At 47.1% G+C, this 22,080-nt stretch overlaps 1 protein-coding gene across 11 annotated transcripts in view; it reads left to right on the top strand.

Annotated features, from left to right (window-relative positions):
* LOC120949498 (high affinity cAMP-specific and IBMX-insensitive 3',5'-cyclic phosphodiesterase 8) overlaps nucleotides 1-22,080 on the top strand; it is a 127,977-nt gene that overhangs the window by 51,502 nt on the left and 54,395 nt on the right. For 3 of the 11 annotated variants that reach the window (XM_040366827.2, XM_040366834.2, XM_049607407.1), the window contains exon 4: nucleotides 12,844-12,873. The exons of 2 other annotated variants lie outside the window; for them this stretch is intronic. In XM_040366827.2, coding sequence (XP_040222761.2) covers nucleotides 12,844-12,873 — 30 coding nt within the window. Of the gene's footprint in view, nucleotides 1-9,175; nucleotides 9,447-10,732; nucleotides 11,683-12,843; nucleotides 12,874-16,267; nucleotides 16,437-17,685; nucleotides 18,386-22,080 lie in introns of those variants that run through there. 6 more of the 11 variants (XM_040366836.2, XM_040366841.2, XM_040366838.2 and 3 more) reach the window with 6 other exon arrangements.

Genomic DNA, 22,080 nt, shown 5'->3' with positions numbered 1-22,080 from the left:
AGCGGGCAGCGGACGTCTAAGTGGTCATAATCGTTAAACAGTTTTCGAGCTGCCGCAAGACTGCTGCTAGCATTAGTTCATTCGTTTTCAAGGGTCATATGTCAAATGTCATTTATTGTTTTGGCTTTAGTCTCTATGTTGCCTTTTTGACACCTAAAAATTAATGGAATGCCATAACTGTTCTATAAGTAAATACCATAACTATGATGTACTATTAAAACAATATTTCTTTTTAAATAATTACAATTTTTGATTTTTATCAACCTGAAGACTCTCTAATCCTGAAATACGGAGAAGAAGAATCTTCAAAACAAGTTCCAAAATAAATTCTACCTTCAATTCAACACTCATCAACCCGATGACCCCAAAACCCCTTTGGCAAGATGTCTCCAAAATCGTGCAGCGCGTACGTAAACGTTTTCGCGCATGAAGGATAACCCACTAAAAGGTCGTCACTACCGACCGACTGATTCACAGTCTATGCGACACTCATATTTGCTGCAAAATTATGACGAAATGCTGGCAGCAGCACAATTTGCGCACACATCGCCTTGCGTATTTGCGCATGCGGCTCAGGCTAGCACGCCGTTCTTGGGACATTTGTATTCGGGCCCTGGCTCACGCAGCTTCAGCTCAAGGATGGCTGAATTCACCATCACTCATGCACCGAGACTGGACGTGACCGCCCGCTACACAGCAGGATCGATCGTGCGTGCGTTATGATAATCGAGCGTGGGGGTGCGGACTGCATCTACATTACGCACTCCATGCCTCTCCTTCCCGCCCTCTGTCACCGTCTGGAGGCCATCGTACGCACGCGGGGATGGCATTAATTTCTTGACAGCTCGATGATGAACGCCAACCGCCGTGTCACATGTTGGTGGTCGTACCTGAACGTCCTCACACGAATGTCAAAGAGAAGAACGTGAACGTAAAGCAGAAAAACAAGCTTGGAATATATTGACAAGCCACTGAGGAGCCTGGTTAAAGGTGATGCTGCGGGGTCACATTATGTATGATTATTTCACACCTTTCTCATAAGAAATCGAACACCGATCGATCGATCTTAACGAGGGTGCTGCTGCTGCTCCGGAGGTGCATGATAATTTGTGACAATTTTTTAATCAAGATCAGATTTCGCCCTTGTTGTTTGTGTTTCGTTGGGACGTTTTTCTCTCTCTCTCTCTCTCTTCCTCCACCGACACCATCAACTAGCGGGTTCCCGCGGAACGCTTTTGACCCCGCAAGGGAAGAAATGGATCTGTGCAGCACTTGTAGCTTTAAGACGACGACGCCCTGCAGCCAGTACCTCCAAGAGGTCACCTGTTCGAGTGTATTCAGTGCTACGGACACACCTGCATTCAAGGCCCACCTGCCCAACCCGCACCCCATTTTTGGTTTAATTACAATCAACCAGCAGAACGAAAGGGGGGGGAGGAAAACATTCGTCCGTGCTGGCCACATAATGCAACATAAATTGCCCACGTTAAACCGTGTCACCCCCGGAGGGGAGCAGCGTTGGTAATGTAATGTGTAATTGCATGCGTTCTGGTGCACTGGGGCACGGCGAACCCTGGGCCTGGAGGATGCACAATTTATGTACCAACTGTAATGGAATCAGCATTGTGATTTCTGGCCCCGGTTGTTTTTTTTTTCGTTCCCCATCGCCTCCACCAGTGTTGTGGTGCTGCTTACCTCTGCAAATTCAAAGGAATAAGAAAGGTCAAATTCATTATCGATCATAACTCTTTCCCGCGGGTACCCGTGTGTGCGCTCTCGCCGGCTCGCCAGAAAACGGGATCGGCTTCCGTTCCTCCCGCGTGTGTGTGTTGGCAATGTGCGTTGCATCGGTGCATCGATACGGTTGCATTAAATGGATTCAATTCTCTGGCCTGGCTGCTCCGGTCTGCTCTCTCCCTTGGGCACGCTGTTGGGCTGTGTGGTGTAATGGATGAGCCCGTGTGCTCGTGGTACGAAACGACGCACACGGAGGAATGTAATTTGCCGTAATTTAGTGTTGAAAGGACGAGAACAATGGGCGGTTTAAAATCAGGGTTTGGTATTTTAAATTCCACCGAAAATGTAGTACTTCACATAAGGATTACACGCTACTTATAAAAAAAGAAATCACACATAAAATACGGTTTTTTGTGTAATTGATTCTAGCGAAGGGGGAAGCTTCTATAAATTACAATCTTTCCCCCGTGCTACGCGAATATTGCATTCCGGAGACATTCGCGTAACTCGGATGTTTGCGTAAGTCGAATATCACCGTTTCCACCCAAAATATAGATGATAAATAGTTAGTTTTGATTAAATATAATAAACCCTAAACCTATTAATAGCTTATTTAATACAATTCGTGTAGGAAATACGGTCATTTCTGAATTTTTAGCGCATCGAAACTGTTGGCAATTTATTTTGATATTATTTTGCAATTTATTGTAACTCGTGTGTCGCGTAACTCGGGAAAAGACTGTACTTATGAAACATACAAATGTACAGCTTACCTTTTCATTCTGAAAAAAATGATCGAAATTGAAACACAATACACCAGCAAGGGATTAAATTTGATGAGCGATAAGTGCGAGAGAAAAAAAACTCACCTTACTAATGGAAATTAATGGTTACGCTGGCCAAAACATTGATTAAACACATAAATTATTAGCTTCCGAGCAGTGGGCGCATAATGGGATTAGCTTACAATGTACCAACAAACATTCAAATAATTCCTTATTACTGATTATACCTCCCGCTCCTCCCCAAAACATTGTATAGGCTATTTCAAGGGAAAATATTTCAATTATATCAGCGTTCATGTGGATCTGGATTTGGGAAATGATTTCGGTGCAAATTTGATTTAATCTAAACCGGGAGCAGTCGCGGGCGCGTGCTCTGTTGGTCGCTTAATTAGGGCCGCTTAATTATAACGTTTTACCGGTGCTAAATCTCAAAGCGGAATTTGATGTGGCTCAAGTTACCACTACCGGGCGTGCGATTTGTGTTTGATGTTTTGGCAGCTTCGAACACGACCTTTTTGTTCACACTTGTGTGATACGTGACGCCAACGTACCCTGTTGCGGACGGGCACCACAACAAGCATGCGGCGATGCGGGTCTTCGTGATGGTCGGTGGTCAATTAACAAGTGGTGAGCGTTGCAAAGTAATCAAATCAAAGCAGCACGTCCGTTGGTGGTGCTTTATCTACCATTAAGATAATGAATGGATTTAGAACCATATTAATCCTGGTGGCTCTGGTCTGGTGCATTGTGGACTGCTGCAGCGGTTGCATGATTGTTGCTGCTGATGTGTAAATGATTTGTTGTATGAATGTTTAAGCTGTGCATTGAATGCGTCAAACTGAGCTGTAAAACTATTGGATGCATTTTAATTGAGCACGTGTGCATGTAGAATCATCGCGCAAAAAAGGGATTAACATGTTTTTCAAGTACAACCCTCTGTTTCTCCTTGTTATGGATGATGTTTTATTCCATTCCATGCTGCAGCTGCAGGGATTTCAAATATCACACTAATTATTGTATATTTATTTAGCTCCACATGCCATTGACCACCTACCGCGCATCAATTACCTCTGGGGACCGTGTCAACAACGTTAAAAAACCTGATCGTGCGTTTGTATCTCCCTTGTCGCTTCTCCTCCTTCGCTCGCATAAACAACAGCAATACAACCTGCCTTTCGGACGCTGTGTGCCGAACGTGAAATTACATAATCATTATTGTCCCCCCAGTTCTCATCGTCCCAAGAGACTCTTGTGTGTTACAGTTTTTAAAGAAAGGGAACACTCCCCCTTTACCCACACCTAGCTACTTGAAAAAAAAAAAAATACAATCTCAGATTGGTGCACCGGATGTGTCCATAAGCAGGGGCACCCAGGGAATCCCAGTCACGACAAGTGCAGGCGTGCCACTGTCCATATTTTTCGTCTTGCTGCTTTTTTGTTTCACCTCACCCCACGTTTTGGGGCGCTGTGTGTCGAGCGCAAAAAAGGCATTCACACGCCACAGCGAATGTGTGCACGCGCGCGTACGCGTACCACCCTCCAAAAAAGGGGTGGCAAGGGCCCCAGCATCATCGCCATGATGGTAGGTGCGTTTGGATTGCGTCCGTTTGATTTAATTTCATGCGTTTTTCTCTTTGCGTGTGTGTTTGTGTTCGTTATATCCAAGACAGATTCTGAATCGATCGTGAAGCACAGGGCAAGCAACAGAAAAAAAGCGTAGCCAAAGCTTGACTTCATTAGGTGTGCGCAATATTTAATAAGTCGCCTGATTTAATCCCACCGCGCTCAAGTTTGCCAGTAGCGACGGCGACTAGACAACATTAATGTCACTCATAAATTCATGCAAAATCAATATCAATAACCCAATCCGTTCGAGCTGGCTGTCGAAAAAGGGAAGCAAAAAAACGGGATAAGATCTAGCAGACAAGTCTATGGGGTAAGGGGTTTTCCTTCCCTCTTAGAGCTCTTCTGAATTCTTAACCACGTTTCAAGGGAAACGGCTGCCGGCCTGAGAACGATCGAGTGCCTCTTTACGGTGTGCGTTAAATTAAGATGATTAGAGAAGGGTGCACCACGGACTAGGCTCTCGGGCAGCTAGTGTCCTGCCGCTACTCCTAGACAAGGGTGGACTATTATAAAATCAATCAAATCGATAAGCATCAGCGTACCGGCCGCCGTCTAGTGTGTAATTTTTGTTTCATGATTTAAATATGTACACCTGTTTGCCTCCTGCGGGCCAAACAGTGTGTGGAGGTGTGAGCAGACAAACGACATCCTGTGTGAGTGTGTGCCAATGCAGAGGTCACGGGAAAGGTAAATAATGCATTCAAAGTGGCAGACACAGGATGTTATGTTTACAGGCAAAAGAAAACATTTTAAAATCAAATTCACTAATTTGTTTTCGACGAAATCTTTCACCGACGTTGTTTTAATGAAGTGAAAGAAGAAGAAAAAAAATGCAACGGCACTCCAACGAACCACGACCAGAAGCCGCGAAGGTTTATTATCAACAATGGCGTCAGATATTGATAGCGGTTTCATAATTCATTTTCCTCCGCTATTCTCACCCTACACCACTACACACTGGCCCGCTGGCCCTAGATGCATAATCATGTTAATAGGGCTATCAACTCGAACCGGGTGGGTGGGTTGGTGGGTTGAACTACTTTTATTTTAACCCCGCACCCCTCCCTCATGACGTCAAGAAAGCTTCAAAAGCACCAAAAAGCTTAAAATAACGCCGATAAACGCTTGTCGTCGGGTCCGCTCACACCCTTTCGATGGGTTGTTGGCTTTTTTGCTCTCTCTCTCTCTCCTTTGCCCGTTTTGGTTTCTTTCTCCACCGATCGGGCGAGGGAAGGGTAGTCGCTTATCGATTTTGAATATATTATTATCGATATTATTATAGGTTTATGGCGAAGGTTCACCCCTCAGCACGTTTGCAACCTTTCAATTACTCCCACTCGCGCTGTGACGCTGGGAGGGGTTTTGTTTTGTATTCGGTGTGGCTTGCCTGCACCTTCCCAGTGTGTACCTGAGGTTGTCTGCTGTCGGGGTTGAAGGTGAAGCTATCTAGTTTGGGTTGTGTTCGGATAAAAAATGGAGAAAAAACAAGCTAAATAAATTATGAAAATTGAAGACGTTTTGCTTATCGCTCGAAGAGATCTGTTGTTTGATTGTTTGGATTAGTTATGTGCTCAGTGGAACGCACAGACGACTCCAACTTCGACTTCGACTATTATTAGGCCCATTCCATCTCCAGCAAAATGGGAATCACTTGTTCTGTTTAGAGTCGTAGTCGTCGGGGTCGGAGTTGTTCTGTATCGTCTGGAGTCGTTCTGATTCGTTCAGACTCGACTAGAGTCGCCACGAGTCGTCCAGAGTCATCGGGAGTCGCCCGGAGTCGTCCAAAGTCATCCGGAGTCGCCCAGAGTCGGAGTCTACCAGAGTCGTCCGGACGCGTCCGAAGTCGTCCAAAGTCGTTCGGAGTCGCCCGAAGTCGTCCAGAGATCATTCACTTTGTGCATGCACTTCGTATACAGGCCTTTGTTATGAAGGTAGACTCCAAACGACTCCGGATGACTCCAACATTGGGCAACTCCAGACGACTTCAACTCCCACCGACTTATGATGTTGGGTGGATCTTCCTTCCGGAGCCGGTTCCGAAATTATCGGAGTCGGATCGGTGTCGACTCCGGACTGTTGCCAACTTTACCCATCACTTTGGACAAAATGTCTTTGCAATCTTCGCAACCTAACCTGTTCGGTAATTGGTTATTTGTGCAGCAATTTTGTACAATTTCCCTTCCGATCTTTATCGGCCTCTCGAATCGGCAGCAGGAGTAGGATGTTTACATGCAATTTAATTGATCGCGTAATTAATGAGCTCTGGCCGGCTATCAATTATTTGCAATTAAACGTTTGTTTTGTTCTGGCCTCTTTTTGGCCGGTACTCAACAAAAAGAAAGACAAAAGTCCCATAGAGCACGTATAATGTCAACCGACCATCATCGGTGTTGGCGTGAGCGATCAGCGTAAGGAAAAAGTACTTAATTTTGCTTGTTTTATTACGCTGCACTTACGCACGAAAAGGAGCACTATTACCCACGCTGCATACCGGCTACGGGTGCTAATCAGCTCTGGTACAGAAGCTTCCCGAACGCTTCCTAATTCTTGCAACCCTTCTCGTGCGCTGGTCTCTCTCAACATATTATCCACCAACCAGGCTTTCAGGCCACCTTTTCTCGTTTCTCCTTTGCGCGCGCGAAGGACATGCGGATCGTTTAAAAAGGTGGGTCCGAACAAATCAATTAATGAGCAAGTTTTATCTTAATCGCTCGTGTGTGTGTGTCGGTGGTGAACTACAGCAAACAAGCGACGAAGAAAGAGAGAGAAAAAACATAGTGGTCCCACCCCAGAGCAGCAAAAACGGGCGAGAGCCGGTTCCTTTGAATTTGTGCCCATGTTGCAAGCGCACCAAATACGTCTATCTGATCGCGCTGCACATGGATCATAATACGCTGGTCCGCCGTCAAGGTTGGCGTTAAATTATAAGAAGTATAAGATAAAGGAACAAGATGGAAAAGAAAACGGTTTTTGATGTGTTGTGAGAAGCAGCACACAAAAAAAGAAACAGACACAGTCCTTCGGGTATCAAGCTTGCGGCGAATGGGATTTTGCTCAGCCCCTAGTCCGAAATCTGTCAATTGGATTGTCCCGATTGACGGCAGCAGCTCCACCCTGAGCAGCAGTTGCAGTTATTTGCTACAGGCCTCTCACCCCAGTTGGGAGGGTTGTTTTGGCAAGCGCTGTGGATCACAACATTGTTGTTAATGTGTTTTCGTTAATGATCATGTGTGAATTTTGAAGGCTTGTTAATAAATTAGCACCGCTGGCTTATGACATTAAACGAGCTTGGAAGAGCTCGAATCCAATTTAAGAAGCATAGTTTTTCATTTTCTGTGCAACTAATCCTTCCGAATGATATATTAGCTGTCTAAATTTCATTGCTCATCGCTCTCATGGCTGCCCGGTTGTTTGTTAATAAAACAACAATAAACGCGCTGACACCCAAGTTGTCAACTCGAGAGCACGCGGGCGATACAATTCGCGCACGTTTCATTTCACGCCTTCCGGTGACACAGAGCACGCGTTCGGCATGCCATCCGATCGAAGTCGAAGGTCCAAACTGAAACCAAAAGGTTCACAATTTCAAGGGAAGAAGAAACAACAAAAACAAAACACAACCTGACAACCATGCATCAGTTGCAAGTTGCAAAGGTAGCGTTCACCACAGCAGCAGCGCCACCATCAGTGCATTGTCAGCGGTTTTATTTTTCAATAATTATTCTTCTGCTAGTGACACCGCACAAAAAAACCTAGCCCAACACACCAGGTTGCTGGTGTGGCTTGTTTCTGTTTCCCCCTCCAACTACCCATCGCCACCAGCTGACTTCAATCTGCAAGCCGCGTTCTAACGCGCAACTGTGTTTGTTTGAAAATTGTTTTTAGAAAGGAAGCCATTCGGAACGAGCTGGCCGGACGCAGCGGGGTGGGAGCCGGTCGAAAGTAGGTGCGGGTTGAGCGTTGAACGTCGTGAACGAATCGATTGACGAGTAGGCCCCACAGAAGTGAACGACCAAACAACCGCGACCACCATCTAAACACCATCTATGCCGCACACCGCCCGCACACCGCGGCGAGCCGAAGCCAGCGTGACGTAGGAGCCTGCGTCACTATCTGCACTAATACTAATGGTGCGGTGGGCGCACCACCAATAACGATGGGTCGATGGGTTAGAGCGAACTACTAACGTGCTAGAGCGATATATACTATTGGTTGGTTGAAAAGTGTCTAGAAAAGATGCGAAAAAAACGAAGAGTATTTACATTAGAAAGAGCTTATTGTAATGCAGATTGCTTGCTTTTATTACATTTTAGCACAATTTGCATACTTTTAGGAGACAGTTTTTAAAGGCGGCCAAACATTCCTAAAGGTATGCAATTTGCACTACAATTTTACCTTTTTTACTTTTATTTCGTTATTAAAAATCTTTTTGTTTCCCGGAAGCTTTTCAACAATTTCGCCCTCTTTTCAGCAAAGTCGGCAAGCGAAAAGCTATACCGCCCATTAGAACGCGTACCACACATTTACATCTAGCACCAGCTAGCCGGCCGAATGCGTCTAGGCTTACGGCGCTAGCCCTGTACAAGAACAACTCCGGGCCCCTCTCTACCAGCCCCGTTAAGGCCACAGCCGTTTTAGGAGGTCATATTTTATAACATTTTCGTTTGTTGCTTCTGCTACGGGGCCTGCGGTTGGCCGTAGTGTTGCCACCGTTTTTTTTTGCTTTTCTTTCTTTTTTTTTGCTGTACCATGTTCAGCCCCTCGTTTTCGTTTCGGTTTGCTGGCACCGCGTGTTTCCCTTTTTTCCGAACGGCAACACTACCCAAGCTCACTCTCATACACACACAAACACATACACGAAACTCGCCAACCAACGGTTCAAGTTCTTTGCGTAAAACCGAAGTCGGCGCACAGCTCGCGGTTTCTCGCGCGCTTCTCGCGCCTTAGGCTACTGCTGCTGCTGCTACCGCTGGTGTTGATGACGATTGTGTCAGCCAGCCAGTCTCGCCGTCGGTTCGGTCTGGTCGGTTGCGGGTTCGCGCTGCTCAGTCTCGTCACAGCCAAACAACTGTCATAACGCGCGCGCGGTGTTCGGTCGGCCGTCGTCACACGTCGTCCGGACCGTCCGAGTCGTCCCCCTTGCAGTGTGTGGATGTGTCTTTTTCTTTCTGCTCAGTGTCCTGACATTCATTTGCTGCTGGTTTGACACGCTCGTTGTGTTTTTCGCTTTTTGCTGCGTTGCGGTTGCATCGTACCGCGGGTGTGTTTGTGTGCTTTGCCGCGATCACGATCACGAAGGTTTGTTTGCGAAAATCCGCGGAAAATGCAACTTGCTGTTGCTGTGTGTTGGTGGATAAGGGATTTAATTTAGACGCAGCTCGAATAGAATCACCCCCATCCCCAAAGTGAGCTGGTTTCAATGGGGTTGCGCAGTGGTAAAGTTTGTTGGAATTATGTGGCGTAATAGCTTCCGAGTTTGAGCAGCAACAAACAAAATCTTGTGTGGGCCGTGTCCAACTCGCGCCGTGTGTCCCTGGTGTACGTGAGTGGCCGCTTTGTTCAAAGTTCAACCCTGACGTAGTGTGTCCGTCCCCTTCCCGCAATCCGTCGCTCTAAAACTAGTTTGCCCAGCCAGTGACCAACAGGGCCCGTGCAGTGGTGTGTATGAGCTAGCGCTCTAGCCCCTCCGTCCGTTACTGTAGCATATACGTTGTTTGTTGTGTGGTGTGATACGATTTGCTATTTTTTCTCACTTCCTTCTGGCCCCCATCTACATTCCCCCTCATTAGCCTATGCTCACCAATATGCCAAGCGGAATTGAAACGACGCACTATAGTTGATTGCCTGCCGGCATCGACAACCACCGCACTTGGAGCACTGATAGTGATAGAGGGCCTCGGGCACTCGGGAATGTGCAGCACCGTGCATGTGTGGTGTTATCTACCGTCAATTAGGTTGCAATATAAATACACCTTTTCCGTAGTGCCCCATAAATTACCTGCGGTCCTGTGCAAGAGAGGGATAAGGGGCGTTGTGAACCCATTTCCCAAAGGTCCTTTCCACGAGGCGTCCCAGTACCGTGGCACGTGAACGTGGATGGAGTTGTAGTGAGAGTGGCACAGAGCGTGGTTACATCACGAACCTTCAACAACAACAAAAAAAAGAAGCAAAAGGGGATAGGTTCCCGGATCCCTGGTCCTCGCTTGAGTAATCTCCCCCTAAACCGGTGTGTTCCAGTTTGTGCCAATCGGTTCGGAACCCCGGTATCGATGGTTTGATAGATAATGAAGCACGTTTTTCGTGATAGCTACAATCGATTATATCCGACAACTTGCCTGACGCAAAGGCATCACTTTCGGGCGTTTGCTCAATATGCGAGACAGGGCCCTGGTAACCTGGTATGGCGTCGAAGAGCCGAAGAGTTCGCCACAGCCATCGCGATAGGTTGCTAAAGTGATGTTGAGAGGCAATTTGGTTGGTTGGTGTTTTTTCTGGAGTGATTCTATTATATTAGGCCTAGTAGATGCTTGTGATTAGCTTGGGTGTTTGGGTATATTGTCTAAAAAAAATCATTTTCTCTACAGGTGTTTAAATGCGTTCTGGGCTTCACTGTAAGCCACGAACCTCCATTTATGCCACGCGTGTGGCCTGTGTGTGTATGTGACAGTGCAATCAACCTAATGATTTATCGAAACTAGTGATCTTAAATTGTGTCTACTTCCTAGAAACGGCAAAAAATACTCCCCAAAGGTGGGACCTGGTGGTTCGGTTTGGGAGATGGTTGGAAAATAAATTTCCTTCCCTTACAAAACCCGACCAAGACAAGATAAGGCTGTTCGTGTGTTCGCAGCCAAAGTGAGTTGTGTTGCGTATTTCTGTGTGTGAGAGAAGGGTATCAGACGCCGCCCAAAAAAAAAGAGTATCAAAGATCTAAGGTATCTCTATGCTGGCTCGGAAGTCACCGGTACAGGCGTGTAATATCGACATCTTCGACAAGCAGGAAACAATCCGGTTGTGTTGTTTGTGTCGTGTTGTTTTTTTTTTTCGTGAGCCCTAAGACACCGAAAAGGGAAGCTTGTCGCTGGCTGACAGTAAACACAAACCGGTGCGTGTAGTTCCCGTCGCTTCTCTTCCGGTGCTGCCCGTGCGTCGCTGTGTGTGATATCAACAAACAAAAAAGCTGCAAACATGATTATTATTACCGGCAGTACAGTGAACGGCGACGATGGCGATCTGCCCTCTGCGACGGCCAGTGAGGATGACGAGCGGCAGCAACACCAGCTCGAGCTGGTCGGTTACGGTGGGCGCAATGGGTCAGTGGGCACGCTGGAGGAGACGCTTGGGACGGCCCTGGAGTTGTCGCCGGTCGTAGAGCAACCGTCGGTGGATGAGGAAGAACCGGACGATGTGGATATCTCCGGTGGAGATGAGCTGGACGAGGATCAACAGTTTGCAAACGGTACCGCATGCTGTCAGCTGGAGCTGCTGGAGCACAAGTGTACTAGCGATGAGGAGGACGCACTGCTCGTTGATGGTAGGTTTGAAATTGTTGAAAAAAAGATGATATCTTCACAGGATTCGATCAGTGTGCCAGTGGGGTGTGTAATATCATAAAGACCACGAAACGTAAATCTCGTCCCGCACTGCAACGACCGAGAGAGAGAGTGGGTCCTTAATTTACTTGTACAACTCAGTGTCTGGGTGTGTTTGTGTGTGTGATGGGAAAAGCTAATAAACCAGGATGATAAGATTAACGTCAAGCGGGTGGCCACTTCAGACGGTCGGTTGGATAGACTACATTATACATGCAGATGGTAAAAATTCAAAACGATCGAAACCATCCGTGTACCATGCAGCGTTGCACGGATTGGGAGCTGTACTACGCTCTGCTCAACATCAGCTCGACATCATCCAGGGATATCCAGTTGCGCTCCAATGGAGTACCTAACGCGTGTGTGTGTGTGTCTGTGCTGCAGGTGGATGTGAATTTAATTTGAAATGTAAAACAGAAATTACTCTGTTCCGGGATGGTAGTCGCCGTGTTTGAAGTCAATGGGCACAAAACCACCCTTGCCAGTGCATAACAGTGCACAGTGCTTATGGCGTGGCGTGCTGCTGCCGTGGCAAAAGTGCATTAGATTGAACCGCAAAGAATAGTTTGTTCTCCCCCCCTACTGTTATCTGGTTCCGATAAGCTGAGGTTTGAATAAATTACCCCGTTTGGCGGGACCATCCAGCACCAGTGGGAGCGAGTTGTGGATGCATTGGTAATTTTGGTGCGCTAGAAGCCAGTGCCCGTGCTAGCCGCGGAACTGGTACTACCGATACTAGTAATAACAAATTGAGTACTGGGTTTTGCTGTGTCGAGTGGCGGCGGCAGTGCACTCCAAGCGCTTGCACTGGTCTGCCCGTATACCGGAAGCGAGGGTTGGTTGTTAGGCGAGAGTTGTTTCTGTGCGTGATTACCATGTTGGGTAGAACTGGTTAATGATATGGAAATTAGTGAGGCGCAAAGGCGAATGGCATATCTGGTGGTGTACAATCTAAGTGGTTGAAGTATGTTTGCTGTTAGGTTAGGTTGTGTTAACCTAATTTACTATCCTTTTGCCGTAATTGATAGCTTCATGTAGCAAAGAAGACTCCTTTATTTCGATGTTCTCACTAACGCCTTTACTTTCCTTCTCTCTTATTACAGGTAAGTTGCGCAATCTTATCTCGTTTTGCAGTAAGTATGATTTTTTCCTTTTTTTATAATTTCGACTCCGGTGACTAACCTCGCTCATCGACAAACATCCACCACTAATCCATCGGAATGTGCCAACATTCTTCTTCCGAGTTGCGAAGAGCGCTATTCAAGGACTTCAAGAAAACAACCAAAAAAGCCCCCAATTCTTACCAAGGTCCCCACCGAACATTCTTCCTCCGAGCGGGAGTTGCGCGGTGCGCCGGGTTGTCACGTGACCGGGTGAATCGATCCGGTAACTGGTTTTGTTATTTTATGGCGCGCTGTCCTGTCTACCCCAACTCCAGTGGCTCAAAGGGGGGGAGCTTCTCATTGAATTGGGGTTTGAACTTTTCTGTGCCGTTTTGCACCGGTATCCACAGGAAATACCCAGCTCATTCCAGTTGTTTTTTTTGCGTGGGTTGTTCTGTGATTAAACAAGCACACTGTTCGCTTCGTGATTCTTCCAACACCGTTCCGCTTTGAGAGCTGGGAGTTTTGTTTCGCTTTGATCTTGCACCTGCGATGGCTCATAACAGTTACAGATATGTTGGGGTGGGAAGTTTGCGCTTTGATTATCGTGTGCCTCCAAAAGGCGGCAGGTTTGAAAAGCGCAACCAGAAGCGTCCTACGCCTATCTTTGGCCTGCAGGCTGATGCAAAGACACGATGGGAGTGTGTGGGAATTGGTTAGCTGAAGGTGTATTTTTGACAGGAAAGGGGAAGATATTTTTAGTTCTTATTATCACTTTTGGGGCCATGTTTTGTAGACAAATCAAACAAATGATAGTTGAAGGATCTTTTTCAAAGGAAAACCTATACATGTGTTTATTAAAATCCTATGCTCGATAGATCGATAGAAGCAAAAGGGCAATCATTCAAGACAGGAATGTGCTTAAAAGAATGTGTTTTCTAATCTCACCGACGCTATCAGCTAATAAATCATAAGCACTGACGATCTTCACGATTGACATTCTTTTCCCACTCGCATAAAAAACACAGCTCACGCACGTACGCCAACCACTCACGTGCGCACTGATTTCACACTTCATAATTTACTGTGTACATACATGATCTGGGGGGGGGGGGGGGTGTATTTGTGTATGATACAAAAGGAAGACACTACTTACACACCCCTGCCCTAACGAACCGGGGCGAACGAAAATTACTTTCTTGTGTCTTTTATTTTGCAGCCGGAAAAACAAAATTCTTCCTTGACGTTATTTATTGCTCGGCTCATATTTGCATAAACCTTTAACGCTCTTCTTCTCCCCTTCACCTCGTCTGATGCTGGGGCGCAATATGACTTTGCGCTTGGGAATTTTTGCGTTGTATGCTGTGTGGGGTAGATCCGGGCCAAAAACTCACACAGTAGCTCAGTAGCCCTCACGTCCGGCTGGCTGGCGGGCAATTATGGGACGTGTTGAAACGCGCTCGGTGTCACCCGGTATTGCCCGGAGGGAATATATCGTTTGAATCGGATTTAATAAATCTAGCAGAATGAATTATACTCACCGCAGCCATTTGGGTCAGACCGTTAAAAAAAAAGGTGCTGGGGAGAGCGTGTGAGTTGTTTTTAAATCGTTCTACCCCACACGAACACGCCTGGCGCGTCCTATTATGAAAAGGGGATTATTTGTTCTTGAACGGGAGCTGTGATCGTTTGCTCATCGTTTTTGGGGCGTGCGGGACAGTGAATTAGGGTGCTTGATTTATTGCAGTAAAATTGAAAAATACCTACACGAGTATGTGGTAACATTGTGCGAAAAATCTTACTGATGAATTACAGCCTTCCTTTGGAAGGGTTGCCTTTATTGCTCCGCTCCAAGAGGGCGAACACGTTGTTTACGATAGAGCGCGATAACAACCGTTTTTTCCACAAGCTCTTTCTCACCGTTGTGTGTTGGTAAAATTGTCTCCGATCGTTTTGTGGCGCAAGAGCACAACATCCCCACATTGCGTAAACAACAACCACAACAAAAACATGAGTACGCAAACAAGTGGAAGTAGAAAACGTTACGATAAAAACCACAAACACCACCGGTCTGGTTGCTGTTTGGAGCGCGCACTTGTGGTTTGTAACGTCTACCGGAGAGCGCTCTCGCACAGAGACATTAGTGACGCTAACGATGGTGGTGACAATTGTACAACGTTTCCTTTCATTTGCCTTGTTAAAGTTAGGTTACAATTTAATTTAATACACTCACTGGTCATTGGTCAACCAGCCTGCTCTCCCCCCTCCCCACCGTGCGATGAAGATTAAAAATGCATACCATCATTAGTCACACTACACCAACACGCGGCTTAGGTTGGATTTCCCACGAGGAAGATCTATCAGCTGTCATGATCTGGACCAGATGGTCATCACGAGCTCTTGCAAGTGGCCTGTGGTGGACTGTCACACACTCTCTCCCTCTCTCTCTTCATTGGATGTAATACTCGTGATCAGCTCCCCCATCATGAGTGCAACCCCATTAGAAGCGCGCAAAGCTGCGGTTTCGGAGTGTACTAAGGGCCATTCACACACAATGCAGTAGGCCGCACGATGGCTGGCACGCAGTGAGAGAATGAGTGGTCATCTCACTAGCAATCAGTGCGCGGCGATGAGAATCACTCAGCAGGAGTGCTAATGAGAGCGGCGAGGTCGAGAATGAGTGCTTCCTTATCTGTGTGGCTCAGCATCACTGGCCTGTACCGAAAAGAGAGCAGATGATCGTCCTCTCTCTTTCTCTCTCTCTCTCGCTCGCGCGCTCTCTTTGCCTAACAGATACACAGCTGACTATCTCGAATAACAGCACCTGAATGTATAGGAAAAAAGGGCTGTGAGGTAGTCGGGTGGGAGCGTTGTTTTATTCACCTCACCTCTCCGCAACGGGTCCCCTTTCACCTGCAGCTTTTGATTTGCAATCTCGCATGGAGTAGTGTACCATCTGTACCACACTACCCAAGCACGCGTTCGTTCGTTCTGTACGCGTACCCAGCCCGAGCGCAGTGTTTGATTGTGATTTCGTGAACCAGTCCTTTTCACCCTTCCCTTCTCTCACCCTCACGTTTGCTTTGAAGGGAATTCAGCCACACAGACACAGAGGTTAGGTTACGGAGCGTCCGTTCACTATCACGGTATGTGTGCACGATTCTGTACCACACCAGCCGATATCGTACACCAGGGCAGCTGTTCGCTACACACACTCACACACCCTTTTGCTCTCTTCCCTCAGGTGGGGCGGCAGATATTTCGTGCTGCCACTGCCACCGCCAACCGTCGTCGCTGTTTTTCCCTTATTTCGTTTGATTAATTCTAGGCCGTGCAGCGCCGTGTACGTGTGTGTGTGTGCATATCGTCGTCCGTACACCGTGGCTCGGTCGTTAGTAGTTCTATCGCTCGGCAGCCCCAACGGTCTCGTCAGTAGGGCGCTTGGCGTTGGAGTGTACACGCGAGTGACGGCAAGCTCCAAAAACAGCAATCCCGAAATCCCGTACCACTGGAGAGCGCGCGTGTTCTTGCAGCTGAGATATTGCGCGGTGTGAGGCGTTACTACGCGGTGCGTTACGGCGGGTGCGTTACGGGTGAGGTTGCGCCTCTCCGACCGCAACGGAGACGAACGGTTGTGCACGATTTTAAGTCACTGTGAAACTGCGACGACACTCACCTTGTGATTTGAAAGTCGATACGGTGACGTTTTGTTTTGCCGTTTTTTTTTTGTTTTTGCTTCTCTTCTTCCTTCTCGGTGGCAACCTCGCTTCTTCTGTGACGTGTGTGAGCTTGGTTCTATGTGTGAGTGTGTGTGTGTGTGTGTGTTTAGGGCGGTAAAGCGAGACTTGAAATAAAAACAGAAAACATACACACCGTGCATGTGCAAAAATATGCAAGTGATTATGATGGCGCGATGGTGCCAATGATAAAAATAAACGAAAAAATTGTTCATTTCTATCCAAACACGGCATCCCGCGCATTCAGAGACGTACTTTTCTTCACAGAAAAAAAAAGAACACAGTGTTTCTGTTTCTGGCTACCGTAAGCAAACCGTCTCCACTTCGCCACCTTGTGTGTGTGTGTTTGATCGCACAAATCGCGTGTACCTGTTACAAAGATTTCAACTGGAACCTCTGCTCGGCATTTGCGTTTGTCTGCAACCAAACAGAACGTGCCAATCGAAGGTGGCAACCCAAAAGGGTTGTGCGTTCTACTGTTTGATGTTTATTTTTTCTGCGCTTTGGGGTGCTGAACAGCAAATGGCAAATCGGTTGGTGAATGGAGAGTTTTTCGCTCCACAAGTCTCGCGCTGAAGCAAACGTGAAACGTGAAAACCACCTGTGTATCACCAACACACGCGCACGCACGCAAGCGCTTGTTGTTTGCGGTCACAATGTGGTTCAATTGAGAGAAAAAAGGGAGGAAAAAGTGCTCCAGTGGCAGCATCCGAAGCCCGAAGGCCGAAAGGATCGCGATGTACTTTTCAATTTATTTTCTCATTTTGGTGGGCTTTTAATTATTTTCTCATCGGCCAGGTAGGGGAACAAGGAGGGCAGTCCGGTTCAGTAAGCTTACTGTCTCACAACGGTCTCTCCAATGGGGAGGGCTGGAAGTTTTTTTTCTCTGCTCCAAGCTCAAGGACGTCTCGTATTGTGGTTACTGCATTCCATTGCGTTTGTCCCAGTAAAAAGATTTTGCCTTCCAGCTGCTCCCAGCTGGCAGATGTGTTACTACTTGTTCGATATTACTTTACTTTGGGTTCAGTGGGAATGCACACCTTCTCAGTCAGAATAGACCAAAGACTCACTTTAAGCAACACGTTTTAAAGTAAATCTCTTCCAGATCTCCTTAGCTCTGCTTTCTGTGTCATAAGTTCAACCAAGTGTACGGGCGACAACGCCAACAGGGACCTCACATAACTCCCTGTGCACCGTGAACTCAAAGTCACAGCTACCCGAGCAAGATTACGACTGTTTCGCCTTTCCCCTGTCTGTACACCACTTTCTACATGTCCTTAGGACCTGTCTCGGCTTATGGTTGGGCGGAAGTTTCAGCACACTCTATTTCCGGTGTATCGGGTATGCAAGAAGCAGCAGCAGCAGCAGCAGCAGTACTACAGTGATACTACAACAAAAAATCGATTCCCCCTGTACAGGTTGGTCCACGTTGCGTGCTGCTGAAAGTGAAGTGTTAGTTCCGGCATTCCGAAGGAAACCATTTCCGGCAGAGGGCTAAAGCAAACAGTGTGCAAAGTTTCTCTGTGTGTGTATGTGTGTGTGTTTGTGTGCAAGCATTCCCTGGGGCAGACATATCGCGACACAGGACGATAGAACAATCCGGCCCCAGAAACACGGTGAACGGGGAATTGTTTTCAAAATCGCAAAACGATTGAGCGGTATAAAAGGCCAAAAAATTCAGTAGGAACGAGAGGGTTACGAGCGTGTCTCTGTGCCGTGTGTGTGATTTTGTTGTGACGCCTGCCAGTGACGTCATCTGTTCTGTATCCCGATGGCGCACCATAGCTCGATGATGGATTATACACGTAAGTAGCAGCTCGGTTCCATCGGTTAGGGGAAGAATTGAAGAAAAGTCATCTTAAGGCGTTCAAAACCAAGCTAGTAATGTTTGTTCAAAGATCTTGTTTTTGAACTTTAACATTAAAGTCATCATAAGGCTTTAATTGGAAATAAATCATCGAAACAATCGCACACAAAACAACGATTCACGATAGTTTGATGGCAACCCTCTAATTTCCCCTTCCACATCTAATGCCACTTCCAAAGTGTTTAGTGAAAATATCAATTATCATCCTAGCCCCGGGGGAGAAAAACAGGGCAAGGCTAGCAATCCAATAAATTCGCCCTTCATCGGTATCGATTTCCGCTGGATTCGACGATTGTTCCTGTGTACCGTGTACCACTTCCGCTCCGCGTTTCTGTCCGCCATTTACTGGGATCAAACTTCCGCTTCCTATCGACAAACACAAAAGGGAAGCAGTATCGCAGGGGAAGGTAGCGAGCTGTAACCAATTGTTGTAACGAAACACTCCTGCTGTTCGGTATTGTTCACCCCGCCCGCGACTGATGGAGCAATTGACCCAGATAATGTCCTAAAGATTGATCATTCCCATAGGGAAGTTGGAGTGGGAAGTTCTGCTAGACGGGAGGAATACACAGGAGTAGGTACATACATTTCAGGGTAGACCTCGATGTGGGAATAAGCTGTTGAAAATGCTTCCTCTCACTGCGGAGTACGACAGCGTAGAAAGAGCTTTAGCCTTTAGGAGATTCCTACAAAGAACAGTAATCTGGCACATATCTCTGGCGTGAAGCAAACGCGCGGCCGCGATAAGATAGCATTGTCGGTGTGGGTTTCCATGTTTCGGATGTTTCGTTATCCGTGGTGCTCTTCCCTGTTTGTGGTGTGTTTTTTTGTTCCCTTCCTTTGCTTTGGAACAGATTGGCAGGGTTCCGGTGCTCAGTTCAGCAGCGCAACAAGTTGATATCCGGCAATAAGGAACTGATGAATGAGTTCGGTGTTCGGCTATCGATCTGTTAGATCTTCTTGGAAGTGGTGCTATGTTGCGCAGTATTGTGAAGTGAATGATCGAGCTCCTCTTCAGGATCTAATCTTTGGGGACGAAAAAAAAACGAATGATGCGCTAATGATACGAGTACTTCGGAGTTCTCTTCCAACGTCTAATGCACAACAACTATTGCAAGGGGACAAAAACGCCTGCACGTATCGAGCGTCACTAAATATTAGCGCGTGACGTTCAACCGAACTCCTGGGCCTCGCCCTCCCTCCGAGAAGTCTCTCGCCGGTTCTCTCGGCACACGAAGCGACCATTGTCAACTATACTAATGAGCTGATGATATCATGTCATGCGAACAGCGGTTGACATTGACCGATGTCTATCAACATGTCTGGGACGGTGGACGAATGACGATTTTTCTACACACACACACACACACACACACACACACACACCGCTGCTGCGGTACGGTGCACTCTCGGGTGTACGCCTCACGGAGCCTCGGTGGCGCTATATAGTGTGGCAATGTGTATTCTCGAATGTGCGCTCGTGTAGCGGCAACATTGTACATTGTAGTGGAGGTGGGTCATACACTTCACCCCGCCGCAGCAGCAGCAGCAGTGTTCGATTACATTTCAATAGTGTCTGCGCACACACACATGCTACCCAGCCCGGGGTACACTACTAATTCTCATGCAGGTCTCCGCTGCAAACATCAAACGATTCCGAAACCACCTTTCTCAAGGTGGGTAAGTGCGGTGTTAGTGCCCCAATTTGAAACTGTCATGCGAAAGACATACGTTAAACGACCTGCTTGTGACCACCACACGGGGTCGGAGTGTTGTACGATTAGCACCTGTATCTGGAAGATCATGTACTACACAAAGACCTACACGACCTCACCTTGCTCGTCCAGAGCGAAGGAGAGAGTCTATCTTGCGCCCTTAAAGGCTAGCATGAAGACTTACTAGAATCAATAAGCGCCATCTTTTCGGCACGACATGCCAAGTTCCTCGGCATCTCCCGACTGCAAGCGATAAGTGAACTAGTTGGGCAAATTTTGATGACGCCCTGGGTTCACGCGGACTACAGCTCGTGAGCGTGATTGTGAGCAAACCCTTTTGCAAACCTCTACCCAAACAGCCCCAGCGGCAGCAATTATGGGCCTTCGCGCACAAACCAAACAAACACGCGCAGTCACTGTATCTGTGTGTGCGTGTATGTACATTCCAGCGTTTGAATCTTTGCGCGCAACAGATAAGAATCGGAGCATCCCCCTTGCTCCATGGCAATCCGCTGGGGTGCTCGGTGGCCTTGGGTAGGCTGCGAACCAACCCCGAGCTAGGCGGAAAGTTATGCAATGCATCTCTGAGATTCGTAAGCTTCTCAGGTACAGGCATACACGCAAGAATACATGCGAACGGTTACAAAGGTTACAAAGTGTGGAAAAACTCCAAATTCTTGGTTGCTACTGTGGTTGGTGCGTCCCAACGAATTTCTCGTCTCACGTCATCACAAAGTAAATGTTAGTTTACGTAAACTTGAAAACTTCTTCACCGCCAGTACCACCAGCAGGGCAATAGTTTGTGCGCGAAGTTAATGGAAAACTTTTGTGTGTAACAGCACCATTCACAAGGCAGAAGAGGAGCAACTTACTTTCATCCATAAGGAGCTCAAAACTTCCGTGAAGAATGAGCGGGAGAGCCAGGGATGTGTGTGTGTGTGTATGAGTGTGTGTGTGTGTGTGTGTGTTTATTTCCTCCCACACCCGAGGAATGGTGCTGCTTATCAGTTCGGGGTTGTTGTGGTGGTCGTCGTAGTCGTCGTCGTCGTAGCGAGATAGCATCTGGAAGCATCCCACAGTGGGGGAGTTGTTGTGGAGATTCCGTACAAACACTCGCCAAGGTGCAGAGATCGGTGTATACGCGAGCTGGCCATACCAAGCGTTGAGTTTCCGCAACCCTTTCGCGCAACCGATCATTATCGACGGGACGCGATCATCGATTAGCAGATTAATTTTGCTGATCACACTGATGTTGTGAGGCGCAACCCAACAGGTGGTAGCGGTTTGGGGCTGTACATCCTGTTGCTTGCTGAGGAATTTCCGCAATGCAAAATAGTCCGCAGATTCCCAAGCCTTCAGCTTCATCGCTTAATGAATGCAATTTCATATATAAGCTATTCAAATGAGGTCACTAGAGAGAGGAAAATCTAATTCACCTGCAAAGATGTAAAGCGTATTTTCACGAATAAAGCAAAGCGCGGGTAGAAAAGGTAAACAATAATAAAGCACAAGGACTCTTTCCCTCAATGGAGCCGATCGACAGACATCTCCATTTTTCTGAATAATCCATGAGCAAGGCAGAAAGTATGGGCAGACTTTCTTGCAGAAGAAACAAAATCATCTAATGCTCTGAAATCCGTTCTGCTTTAATTATCATTTTGAGTGGCAGGCCTATCCAATCGCAGGCTAGTTGTTCTGAGAGTTGAGATGAGTTTTTGTGAAGTTGTTTAATTTCCTTCCCCCTTCTTTGCAACGAAACTTTTACACCTTAAAGTATCAGGTCGATCACAGACCTTCCCTGACATTGGCATCATGCCATGCTGTATCGCTGACCGGATGAACACAGCAAGAACGGAAGTGATAGACTTCTTCGTTCGAGAAAGGTGCAAACCGGGATCGGTACCTTGTACATAACAAA

Source organism: Anopheles coluzzii, chromosome 2 (genome assembly GCF_943734685.1).
Source record: "Anopheles coluzzii chromosome 2, AcolN3, whole genome shotgun sequence".
NCBI lineage: Eukaryota > Metazoa > Arthropoda > Insecta > Diptera > Culicidae > Anopheles > Anopheles coluzzii.
This window is presented reverse-complemented; position numbering and strand designations above follow the sequence as displayed.